A 13306-nucleotide genomic window follows, 5' to 3' on the forward strand; every position below is an offset into this window, starting at 1 on the left:
GCGAGGGAAAAGATCTTTACTAAAAATGCCCATCAGTATCTGTTTGGAAGGGTGGGGAAGAGATGGGATGGGGTAGGGCTTAAAAAAGGAGGATGCAGCAGTGTCAGCATCTGTCTGGTGGCCGAGCAGCATAGCAAGTAAAGATAACACTCTCTCCCCTCATCAGTAACCTCTTGCCGCAAGCGCTCACTCTGGCTCTGCAGAACCTGCAGGTGTGTGGCTACCAGCCAGACCCCTAGACAGCAATGCTAAACCTATTCCCAGTTGAGTCTTGACCTGAGGGACACAAAGGAACTCCCACATGCCTGGCCTGAGTATATGACCCAGATCTGCCCTCTCTCTTGGGGAGAGCACATACCCTCTTTCCCAAGCTTCCTAGGATAGGCAACCAGCATGGACCCCTGGCAGCCAGCCCAGCAGCCCCCACTCAATCTCCACAGCCTGACTGCAAAGATTTCCTCCACACCCCGCATCCCGCCCCTTGATAAACAAATTGTTCTCTGTTCCATGGGCCTGCTTTCTCCTGCAGCCGTGCCTCCTCCACATCTGCCCACTCCACAGTTCTAACGCCCCTGTATTCCCTGTCTACAAATTATCAACATTCAAAGCCTGAAAGTTGGACAAACACACCCATTCTTCTTCTAGGTTACCATTACACAAGCATGTTAGGACAAGGAAAACATTCCTGCCAGGATCCCCCAAACCACTGGACCATTCAGTCAGCAATTGAAGCTGACACTGTGTAAGTTATGTCCCATTAAGGGGGCTGAAAGGCCCAGTTGTCTCTTTTTCACTCATCTAAATGCACCTACTCCCAGAAGCAGTCATCAGCCACATCCTTAGAGGAACTGCCATCTCAGCACCCACATATAGACTCCAAGGAGAAAAGTAAGACTGCAGCTCCAGGACACATTCCAGAAAGTCAAACTTTTGAGAAGGCTGAAAAATTTAGTAATGGTAAAGAATCTGGGCTTTAGAGCACAACAGATCTAGATGATAATCTCAACTCCATCTCTTTTAGCTTTAGAGCCTTGAGTTTTCACCTCTCTGAACCTCATGCTCCTTCCTCATGTGTGGAACAGGGTTAATATTAGTACAGTCTCTTAGGGAAGTGGTGAGGACTAAACAAATGTTTGCAAAGCACTTAAGATGGAATTTGGCACAATAAACAGTCTATAATTGTTAGCTACTATCATTATTAACAGCAGCAGCAGCATCACTCGTGTTATCACAGCAAAAAGAAAAGACTGTGTTTCCTGAACCTTACAGCTAGGGTCTTAGCAGGGAAGCTGTGAGGTAACTTTCCAGAGATCTGGCAGAAATGGAGCTAGTGTTCACGAGATAGAAGTGTCCATTAAAGCCCATCTAGTGCAAGGCATCTTCTCCTAAGAGTGAAGGAGTCTTGATTAGGGCCAGGAGCAGTCACTGGCTGGTGCTACAATCTGCTTTAAATCAAATTCACCCGGCTCACTGTCTGATAACAGCCTGATTAAGGAAAATGGGCACCATAAATTTGATTCAATATTTGAGAAGAGAAAAGGAGGTGGTCATGTATCATCTGGGAAAAGTCTTTCATGACAGCAGGAACTCGCTTGCACTCAACAGTTGTGAAAAAGTAAAGGCATTTTGTGGGAGTGGGAGTAACGCCAGAGTAGGCAAGGTAGGGAAGAGCTGTGGCCAATTACAGACTCCATGCTCTCCACAGTCTGGGGACTGCCTTACAGTGATGAACCTGATTCCAAAGGTTCTCGTACTTCCATTTCCTCTGGCCTCCTGGGCAGTTCCACATGCATCTCAGACTCAACAGACCCCAAGTCAAACTCAGAGCGGCTCATCTCTCAACCTGTTCTTCCCAGGCTCCATTATCTTCGCTAAGAGAATTGGTGTCCACCTGCCTGGCAGTATCCCCAACTTTTCCACTCACTGAGGTCTCACTGACTTTACCTCCCTGTCATCTCTTAACTCTGTGCTGCCCTCTCTATTCCCATCGTCACTGCTGCCTTGTCCAGGACTTGTTTATTTATACCTGGGCTATGGAACAGCTTCCTACACAGCCACTGTCTTCTAGCCTTGTCTATGCAATGCATCCTGAACTTTATAGCCACAGGGATCTTTCCAAAATGCAACTTGACATGTAATTGCTCTACTTAAAAATGTCCCATGACTTAATACTATTCACACAATAAAATCCGAGTTTTTCTGATTAGCATTTGAGCACCTTCATGACTCGTCTTTCCTGTACCTTTCTCTCCTGTCATTTCTCCCCTAATTTCTCTGCTCTCAGATATATCCTCTCTATACCCTAATCCACAGGATTGCTTTTTGTTATCTGCACAAACCAACCACCCAGAATCTCTACCTTCTAGGACTCTGTGTTATTCCCTGCCTGCCTCTTATTCTCTATATCTACCTAGAAAAATGCCACTTCAAGATGCAGCTCAAATGTCTTTTCCTCTTTGGCAACCATTCCCTGATTATGCAAGTAGAGGTACTCACTCCTTAGTCTATGCTTTCACAGTCCCTCATATGCCCCTCAATCTCCACTAATATCACCCTGAACTGTAGATTCTATCTGCTTCTATTTGCCCCCCAATCCCCTAAACCAAGAATATGGGCTCTCATCTCAGAAACCATGTCTGTATTATCTGTTATCCCAACACCCCTCCTCCAGGCACACACAACAGGTGCTCAATAAATGGGCATGTTGAACTAACATGTTGAAGTTTAACTTGTATTTTTCCATTGAAGGATTCCACAGTGGAGTGAGAGTCCTAACAACGAATCTACTTCTTATCCTCAGAACCCACTTGCAAGCTCAGCTGCAACATGTGTTCCAGAGTTAGCACTGTTCAATACAACTTTCTGTGACGATGGAAATATATATATACATCTGCAACTGTCCAATACAGTAGCCACTAGCCACATGTGGCTCCTGAGCACTTGAACTGTGGCTACTGTAAATGAGGAACTGAATTTTCCATTTTAATAACTTAAATAGCCACCTGAGGCTAGCAGCTACTATACTTGATAGTGCAGCTCTAGATTCTCCTTGGTAAGGATCCTTCCTAGAAAATAAAACTAGTTCAGCTGCTAGTTCAGCTAGTTCAGCTGAACTAGCACTCAGCTAGTTCAGCTGCTACTGGTCCCTGCCTTGCTCTCGGGGCTCAAGGGATTGGAAACAGTGGGATGGGGGGTCTTTCATGAAGCTTAAAGCCACGGAGAACCCTGCATGGCCAGTGATCCTTGCCTACCTGCAGAGGGCATGGGGAAACTCACCATTCTATAGAGAGGGGAGCCCACAGGCTGACTTTGTAGGCAGCCTCAGGCTGCACTGGTGGATTCCAGGCAAATAGGGAGGCCGGGCTCACTAGGCCAGCTCTGCAAACCCTGACAATATTAGAGCAGGCTGACTGCTATACAAACACTCAGTCAGCCCAGAGATACAGAGCAGGAGACAGGAATTTGATGGAAACAATGAATTAGAGGCTCAAGACAAGGGGTTAGGTTATCTGCAAAATCAGATGGCTCTGTTTAAGGACAAAATGTCATCTGGGTTAAAAACTCTGTCATTTATAGATTACCATCAAGCCTGTAAGCATCATTAATAAGGAAATATTAGAAAACCAGGGGGAGAAAGTACCCAGACTCCTCCCTCCCTCAGCTGTGCAAAGGGCCTTTGAAGGTGTTAGAGCTTCGCTCCCAGCCTAAGTCTCAACTTATCTTTACGCCATGGTGACTAAGTGGCAGAGGGAGATGCACCTCAGTCCTGTGTAGAGAAGTTTGGGGGCTGGTACTCTACCTTCTCCAGCTTTCTTCGATGGAGGAACCTTTTCTTCCCTCTCTCTTGGTGCTCTGGAATCCCATGACTTCCATTATTTTAAACTGTCTAATAAAGGTGAACTATTGAAAGGGCTTTTAAATGCGATTTAAACTTTATGTTTCACATGGATAAATCAGTAAGTCAGAAAAATTGTATCAAGAGGTCATTTTTCCTGATTTTGGGGTATTACCATGTGCTCCAGGTCTCCAAAGTGAGTGAGGAAAAGACCTGCTCTAGGCAGGGAGGTTAGAAGGATCCTAGCTGGCTGCGATGAAACTTTATGCCAGAAAACATCGAGGAGGAGAGTTTAGTATTTCAGTCCCATTCTCCTATCTCACTGCATCTGAGATACACTGAAAGAGCCTAGACTTTCAGTTGGGCAGGCATAGGTTCAAATCCAGGCTCTGGGTTCAAATCCAAAACCCTCAAGGGTAGGCCCCTCTGAACTTCAGTTTTCTCATCTATAAAATGGGCATAACAACACCTACAGTGCTGGAGACTGTGACAAAGAAAGATAATAATGTAAAATACCAAGCCCAGTGCTTGGCACACAGTAGGTACCACAATAACTCTTGAGTCTTTTTCTTGGATTGTAAACTACAGCTCAGAGCCCCTCACCTTGTAGGAAATGTTCTTTCCAGATACATTATCTTATCTCAGTAATCTAGATGTGACCAAAATAACAGCTTAGCACTTGCTAAGCTTTGCTGCACATTATCATTTATCCCTCACAACTACCTTGTTGGGGAGATACTGTCATTACCCCACTTTATAAATTCAGAACCTGAGGATCAGAGACTTGACCAAAGTTACAAAGCTAGTCAGCAGCAGAGTGAAGATTCAAGTCCAGCCACGTGTGGCTTTAATGCCCATCCTTTGGAGTGTCAGGCAGCCCTGCCTTGCAGAGATGACAATGGTTTGGTTGCCTGAGACTTTCTCCCCAGCCAGCAGCTCTCACCTATGTAGTTCTTCATCAGAGGGTGAGTACTTGGCGGTGACATCAGCCAGCTCCCCGAAGATCTGCTTGCTGTAAACAGTGAGGGAGGACAGCAGGATTAATTCCTGCCACGTAGAGCTCAGGAGGCACGTGTAATCCTTGATTGAGAGCTCGCAGAAGAAAGGCAGTTTCTTGATCCAGGCAATCTGCCTAAAAAGCAGCTCGTCAGCCAGGCGGCAAAGCAGGGCAAATAGCTCTGCTTGAGTCACAGCATATCTGGGGGGGTAGGAACAGGAGAAATTTACTTCTAGTGGCCAGAATGGTGAGGATGGGGGCAAAGGGAGAGAGTACTCCTAAGGGCACAAAGGGTCTCTGGCAGTGGGCTCCTTGCCCTTGACCAAGCATCTCCAGCTCCATTCAATTCAGTTTAATGATAAAGGGACAGGACTGGGGCCAGCAGTAAGCTCAGGGCTGGAGGAGCAGATTTGATAAGAAAAGGTTGCAAAGGGGAAAGGAGGCTTAGAAATTTGTGCAATTATCAGGGAGTATGACTTTTAATGCTCCATGTGTTAGAAGAAAATTCCGTCACTTTTGCACCAGTTTTGGAAATGAGGGCTCCATTAGGGTGAATCTGGTGCCTACTCAATACAGGGATTGGCACAAAAATGAGCCTCGGGGCGAGATGGCTGAAAGAGAAGAGAACAGGTTCAGAAGCTTTTCTTGCTCTCATTGCACCCCCTGGTGGTGCGAGTTCAGGAAAGTAAGCTACTGTGGGATGGAAGGAGCAGGGCATTTCTCATCTCTGGGCTGGAGGGGATAGGGTCCCAGTTTTCTTTCTCTCAAGGCCCCTGTCATGACTCTTCCCCACACCCCCACAACAGATTTATAAAGGTTTTGGTGGTGGCCTTCTTGTGGCAGACATCTGAATTTCCTCTTCTGAAATTGGAAACTAGCTTAAGAAATCTCAGGATACCTTTTGGAGCAGAGGGGGCAGTCTAAGCTTAATAACACTCAAACAGCCTATGCTCCAGGCTAAATGAATAATGAGTAGAGTAATGGGTGGGCTGAATTATCATCTACTCAGGCAGAGCTGACAGGATTGAAAGAGTATTCCTTCCACCCACTCAGGCCTGCACACAGAGCACACGGCCCTAGGCTACTGATGAGTATGTTGACTACGGATACAGACAGGCCACAACAAGTTAGTGCCTTGAGTGCCCTGTTAAGAAGACTAAACTTAATGTATGATTATTCCCAGAATTACACCTCATCTCTGGCACAGAAGCACTCAGACACATTCCAGAGACTGGCGTACCTCGGCCCAACTAGAAACAAAAGTCCTTTAATCCCAACTCCATAGGGATTGATAAATAGCCCCCACTCTATGAGAAAAGATGCTCAAGAGAAAAATGAGGGAGCACTAACTTCAACGATAAGCAAAGATTTGTCCTCTGATGCTCGAGTCATTGCTTATTATCCCCCAACTCATTCCAAAGCCTGAGGTACAGCAGCCAGGGATGAAGATGGGTGTGGGGTAGGGACCACTTTGAAGCTACAGGGCTAAATAGACCAAGGCTCACTCACCCATCTTCAATCAACATGGGCGTGCCCAATGGCTCCAGGTCCTCGGCTGACACCAGCTGATGAATCAGACTATATGACTGGGGATCCAGGCTGCGAGCTTGTGGGGGCAGAAGTGGAGAGTGGGCAGAATAGCTAAAAAGGTGCGGTATATATTGATAGTGTGGAGGCACAGACATCCCCATGTATTGATCCCTGAATGCCATGAATCCATTTAGTTCCACAGACCTACTGGAGAGAAAAGTCTCATGTCAAGCAGAAACATCGCAGGTCTACTGCCTACTCAAAGGAAGTGAGCTAGGAGGTGGCTCAGGTGTTCTCTGGCCATGCACTCTGTCTTCATTAAGCTAAGGACATAATCAATGGTTACACGCATGTCTCCCCTACTAGATGGGGTCCCTGTGCAAATGTGCATATGTGTGGCTCACCTCTGGACACCCAGAACTTGGCAGAGCTGTACTGAAAAACACTGGTTAAATGACCTCTCTGTACAGGTGCCACATTTGGAGAGTTTCATAGAATATTCATAGACTATGATGACAAAGGTGAGTGTTTGTATTTTATACTGCTAGGACAACTAAGTCAGAAACAGGCTAAGTACCTTGCCAGGCCACAAAACAAATCCAGCACCTAGCAAAGAACCTGGCATGTGGCAACAACTCCCTAAACATTCAAAGGAAGGAACAAACTAAGGAACAAACGAATGAATGAAAGTTATAATGAAATATCAAGAGAAAGGAATATTCTTATCTTCCCCACCTTTCTTGGAGAAATCTAACAGTCAACTAGTTTTACCTAGATGACCCCTCCTGTAACAGGGGCTGGCAAACTATGGTCCATGGCCTGTTTTGGTAAATGAAGTTTTATTAGAACACAGCCACACTCATTCATTTACCTATTGTCTCTGGCTGCTTCCAGACCACAATGGCAGAACTGAGTAGTTGAGACCTAGACTGTGTGGATTGCAAACCCTAAAATATTTACTATCTGGCCTTTATAAAAAATGTTTCTCAAACCCTGTCCTAAAATAAAGATTTCTGGAGAAAGAAAATCTTCCTTGGTAGCTGATGGCTATATTTCACACCTAACAACTAACTTAAGATATCATTCTAGAACCAAGAGTCTTCAAACTGGTATTTCATGACACCAGCAAATCTAACTTGAAAAGTTTTCACTGTTTCCTAAAATTTATAATATGAAAATCTTCACTCTTGCTGAGACAGAGAAATGATAACTTAATTCGATATTGTCAATGTGGTTTTTTTTAAAATGATAAAGTAAGTGAGAGAAAAGAGCTACAATTAAAATGTTATTCTGTTAGGTGAAGAATGTATGGGCACGGATAGTGGCTATAGCACTTTATCAATCTGCGGAAGAGACTGCTGACATTTTCAAGGTCTTTAGCTAAAAAATGGGCTGTAAAATGCTGCTTTGCATCATCGTCACCCCAACCCCAAAAGACTGAGGAAGCAAGAGTACAATGGCTGAGACGGACTGGCAGGAATACCCAGCCCAGCTCAGAGGTTGCTTGTGGGTCCATTCTTTGGGTGATCCCTAGATGATGTTGGGTTTGCCTTGAAGCTCACCTGGAGGACAGTGTGGAGCCTGGTGAGGGCTGGTTGCTCTCTGAAGCCCTGTTCCCAGGGGAACTGTGGTCGCTGTCACCATGGTTGCTCCAGTGAGTGGCCTCTTCCTCAAATTCCTGCCCAGACATAATCCTTTCGATCTCTTCCTCTGATATCTTTGACAAGGAATTGATATATGTTAGCCTGGGTGTTCCTTCTTTAGGACTGAGAACTTATTTAAATGTCATGGGGCTTCTTAGAACTCTCTAGAGAGAAAGACAAATTCCCTCCCCTCCACCCACATACTCCAGGTCTCTCTCTCACTAATCTTAGGACAGCTTGGTTGCCTGCCTGCCAGCACTATGGCTCACCATGGCATTCCTTTCGTCCATTTACCCTCCTCCCAGCCACAAAGCCTCTAGGTTCCTCAACACTCCTCTTTGTCCTTAGTCTATTCTTTCCTGCCGCTGAAACACCACTCTTCAATAACAAACTCCTACTTGCCATTTAAGACCCAATTCAAATGTCACCTTCTTTTTGAATCCTTCTATTACTAAGCGCAGACAGAATTTTAGGTCCTTCTTCTATCCACTCATAATTCTGTGTATTCTGAGAGAGGCAGAATACCATAACGGTTAAGAGTTTGAATTTTACACTCAAATCACCTTTGTTCTAATCCAGGTTCTGCCACTTTCTAGTTGTACAATCTTGGGCAAGTCATACAACTATTTAAACCTAAGTTCCTTCACCTGTATAGTGGAGAGAATAATAGTATCTATCACATAGGACTGTTTTGAGGATTAAATTAATATATTATCACATGTTTAGAAAAGGGCCTAGCACATAACAACTATTATGGAAGGCTGACAATGATATCCTGATTATTATTGTTATTTTTATAGCACTTATGGTAATGTATCATAAAAATATCCTCTGTAAGACCTTAGGCTATGACAGGATCTAGAAAAAAGCAGTACTCAAATAAATGCATGTTGGATAAATGAATAAATGTCCACTTACTAAGTACTGACTATATACCTTTGCATGAGATTTCTTAGTAAGAAAGACATTTCTAAGCCTACTGAATAAAAGAAGAAACTGTAGCTCAGACAAGCAAATTGACTTGCCCATGTCTGAGCAGGAGTTTGAGGAAGAGGCCAAAGTAGCCAAGTATTCAGTCCAGTGCTCTAGCTACTATGCCATATAGGGAGTGGACACACACTTCTTCTCTTAAGTGTTTAATCCAGAGTTGAGGCCAAGCTGGCTAAAGTCAGCACACAGAATGAGAGTGAGTGCTGAGGAAAAAGAGCCAGATGAATTTTTGTTTCTTGTTCCTATGGAAAGCCTGGGAGGACATTTTCTCCCAAGTCTGTCTGACACAAACCTACATACTTCTTTGCCTGTGAGGGAACCTTGAGCTGCTCCAATCATAGATATAAATAGGCATTTAGAACTGGAAATTAGCCAACACAGAGGACTTTGAGGGAAAACGAGAAATGTTTAACTGGTATTCAAGTTGAGTGATTGGTTTTAAATAGTTTGGGTTGCATATTGAATTAGAGGGTTTGTCTTTTTCTATTCAGTCACATGTAGCAAAAAACCCAAATCTTTTCTCTTAGAGGTCCTTATAACACTGAAATCATTGTTTACATTTTATAAGACACATGAAGACAAATGGTGCCATCAAATTACAAGCCATCTACTGAGGCCCCGAATGTGCAGCCTCAGTGATGGTGGTGAGAGCAAAACCAGAACGTCGAGGTCATGGAAGTACTTGAGCTTGGTAAAAAGGGCCAGTTATGGTAAAATCAAGCTTATTCCAGCTGGAAGTCAAAGTTGGACTGTACTTGTCTCTCCCTGAGGGTCTCATGGGACACTAAGCAATCATTAATGTATTGAACAGGGGATGGAACTTGTTGGGAGTGCTTGAATCTGGGTGTAAATCTCATCTGTCATTTCCTAGCTGGGTACTTCCTGTTGGGCAAGTCACTCAAGTTCTCTGAGCCTTAGCTCCCTCATTGGTAAAATGGAGATAATACCACTTCCCTCATAGCTCATGATTCCCTCCACTGGGTGCTGGAGCAAAGAAGCATACAGGTTTGAGTCAGATAGACTTGGGAGGTTAATCTAAGATAAAGTTATTAAGTGAAGGTGCACAATAGGTGCTCAATAAATGGAAATTCTATCACTTCTTTTTTTTTTTTTAAAGATGTTGGGGTAGGAGTTTATTTATTTATTTATTTTTGCTGTGTTGGGTCTTCATTTATGTGCGAGGGCTTTCTCTAGTTGTGGCAAGTGGGGGCCACTCTTCATCGCGGCGCACAGGCCTCTCACTATCGCAGGCTCTCTTGTTGCGGAGCACAGGCTCCAGACGCGCAGGCTCAGCAGTCGTGGCTCACGGGCCTAGTCGCTCTGCGGCATGTGGGATCCTCCCAGACCAGGGCTCGAACCCGCGTCCCCTGCATTAGCAGGCAGACTCTCAACCACTGTGCCACCAGGGAAGCCCACTTCTTATTTTTAATTAAACACGGTTAAGAACTTGGAGATAACAGCTCTCTCTTCCTAACACACCACCTAGAAACAGTAAAAGACTAAAAGGAAAATTATATGCCCAGTATCAAAAACCCAAAAGCAATGACAGATGAAATAGGTTTTTCTGAGCATCAGCCTCCTCAATTCTGGAGAGAACACAGAGTCTGGAGATGTAAATGACTGAGGATCCCTTGTCATGGTGAGAGAGCCACAGAGGGTACTCAAAAAACATTAGGTAATAGTGAGGAAGGTTTTTCATTGAGGAAATGCTTAAGAATTCTCCCCAATGGATAAACTTTCTATTGTATCTAAGTATAAAAAGAAGAAATACAAATAAGGCCATATATGAAAAGCCCATAGCTAACATCATACTCAGTGGTGAAAAACGGAAAGCTTTTCCTCTAAGATCAGGATCAAGACAAGGATGCCCACTCTTACCACATCTATTCAAGATAGCACTAGAAGTCCTCGCCAGAGCAACAGGCAAGAAAAAGAAACAAAAGGCATCTAAATCAAAAAGGAAGAAGTAAAACTATCTCTGTTCACAGAAGACATATGATCTTATATGTAGATAACTTAAAGATGTCACCAAAAAACTATTAGAACTAATATAAGAATTCAGCAAAGCTGCAGGATACAAAGTCTACATAGAAAATCAGTTGCATTTTTATATACTAATAATGAATTATCTGAAGAGAAAATTAAGAAAACAATCTCATTTACAATAGTATCAAAAAGAATAAAATAGGGGCTTCCCTGGTGGCGCAGTGGTTGAGGGTCCGCCTGCTGATGCAGGGGACATGGGTTCGTGCCCCGGTCCGGGAAGATCCCACATGCTGCGGAGCGGCTAGGCCCATGAGCCATGGCCGCTGAGCCTGTGCGTCTGGAGCCTGTGCTCCGCAACGGGAGAGGCCACAGCAGTGAGAGGCCCACGTACCACAAAAAAAAAAAGAATAAAATACTTAGGAAAAAACTAAGGAGGTGAAAGGATTGTACACTGCTGAAAGAAATTAAAGACATAAACAAATGGAAAGACATCCTGTGTTCATAGATTAAAAGACTTAATATTGTTAAAAAGTCCATACTATCCAAAGTGTTCTACAGATTCAATGTAATCCCTATCAAAATTCCAATGGCATTTTTTTGCTGAAAAAAACAATCCTAAAATTCATATGAAACCACAAAGAACCCCAAATAGCCAAAACAATCCTGAGAAAAAACAACAAAACTAGAGGCCTTGCACTTCCTGATTTCAAAACATATTACAAAGCTAAAGTAATCAAAACAGTAACGTACTGGCACAAGGACAGACATACAGAGCCCCCAAATAAACCCAGACTTATGGTCAAAAGATCTTTGACAAAGATGCCAAGACTACACAATGGGAAAAGGAGAGTATCTTCAACAAGTGGTGTTGGGGGCTTCCCTCGTGGCGCAGTGGTTGAGAGTCCGCCTGCCGATGCAGGGGACACAGGTTCGTGCCCCGGTCTGGGAAGATTCCACATGCCGCGGAGCGGCTGGGTCCGTAAGCCACGGCCTCTGAGCCTGCGCGTCCGGAGCCTGTGCTCCGCAATGGGAGAGGCCACAACAGTGAGAGGCCCGCGTACGGCAGAAAAATACAAAAAAAAACAAGTGGTGTTGGGAAAATTGGATATCCATATGCAAAAGAATAAAATTAGAGTTTTACCTTATGTCATATGCAAAAAGCAACTCAGTGTATTAAAGACTTAAACATAAGACCCAAAACAGTACAACTCCTAAAAGAAAACACAGAGAAAAAACTTCTTGACATTGGCCTTGGCAATAATTTTTCTTTTTTTAATTGAAGCATAGTTGAGTTACAATATTGTGTTAGTTTCAGGTGTATAGCATAGTGATTCAGTATTTTTACAGATTCTATTCCATTACAGGTTATTACAAGACAATGGGTATAATTCCCTGTGCTATACAGTATTATCCTGTTGCTTATCTATTTTATATATAGTAGTTTGTATCTGTTAATCCCATACCCCTAATTTGTCAATGACTTCTTGAATATGACATCAAAGCAAAAATAGAAATACAGGATTAAATCAAACTAAAAGACTTCTGGCAAAGCAAAGGAAACAATCGACAAAGCGAACAGGAGACTTCCAGAAAATTTTTGCAAACTATGTATCTGATAAAGGGTTAATATTCAAAATATATAAGGAATTCCTACAACTCAATAGCCAATTAACTAATTAATCAGCCTGATTAAAAAAAGCAAATACTAGGGACTTCCCTGGTGGCACAGTGGTTAAGAATCTGCCTGCCAGTGCAGGGGACACAAGTTCGAGTCCTGGTCCAGGAAGATCCCACATGCCGCAGAGCAACTAAGTCCATGCGCCACAACTACTGAGACTGCACTCTACAGTCTGTGAGCCACAACTACTGAGCCCACGTGCCACAACTACTGAAGTCCGCCCGCCTAGAGCCCGTGCTCTGCTACAAGAGAAGCTACCACAATGAGGAGCCTGCGCACCACAACGAAGAGTAGGTCCCACTTGCCGCAACTAGAGAAAGCCCACGTGCAGCAACAAAAACCCAACACAGCCAAAAATAAATAAATAAATATTTTTAAAAAAGTAGCAAATACTTGAATAGACATTTCTCCAAAGAAGACATACAAATACCCAACAGGCATATGAAAAGATGCTCAACGTCACTAATCATCAGGGAAATGGAAATCAAAGCCATAATGAGAAATCACCTCATGCCTATTAGGATAGCCAGTATCAAACAAGCAAGCAAGGAAGCAAGCAGACAAACAAACAAAAAGCTTCAGAAAATAAGAAGTGCTGGAGAGGATGGGGAAAACTGGAACCCTGTGCACTTGGGTGAGAATATATA

At 43.7% G+C, this 13306-nt stretch overlaps 1 protein-coding gene across 3 annotated transcripts in view; it reads right to left on the bottom strand.

Moving 5' to 3' along the window:
• The window catches only part of NR6A1 (nuclear receptor subfamily 6 group A member 1), a 206960-nt gene that overhangs the window by 14507 nt on the left and 179147 nt on the right, over window positions 1-13306 (bottom strand). For 2 of the 3 annotated variants that reach the window (XM_033858581.2, XM_019949235.3), the window contains 3 exons: window positions 7925-8079; window positions 6342-6569; window positions 4779-5033 (listed from right to left, as the gene is read on the bottom strand). In XM_033858581.2, coding sequence (XP_033714472.1) covers window positions 4779-5033; window positions 6342-6569; window positions 7925-8079 — 638 coding nt within the window. The remainder of the gene's footprint in view (window positions 1-4778; window positions 5034-6341; window positions 6570-7924; window positions 8080-13306) is intronic. The other variant, XM_033858582.2, reaches the window with a different exon arrangement.

Source organism: Tursiops truncatus, chromosome 6 (genome assembly GCF_011762595.2).
Source record: "Tursiops truncatus isolate mTurTru1 chromosome 6, mTurTru1.mat.Y, whole genome shotgun sequence".
NCBI classification, from domain to species: Eukaryota; Metazoa; Chordata; class Mammalia; order Artiodactyla; family Delphinidae; genus Tursiops; species Tursiops truncatus.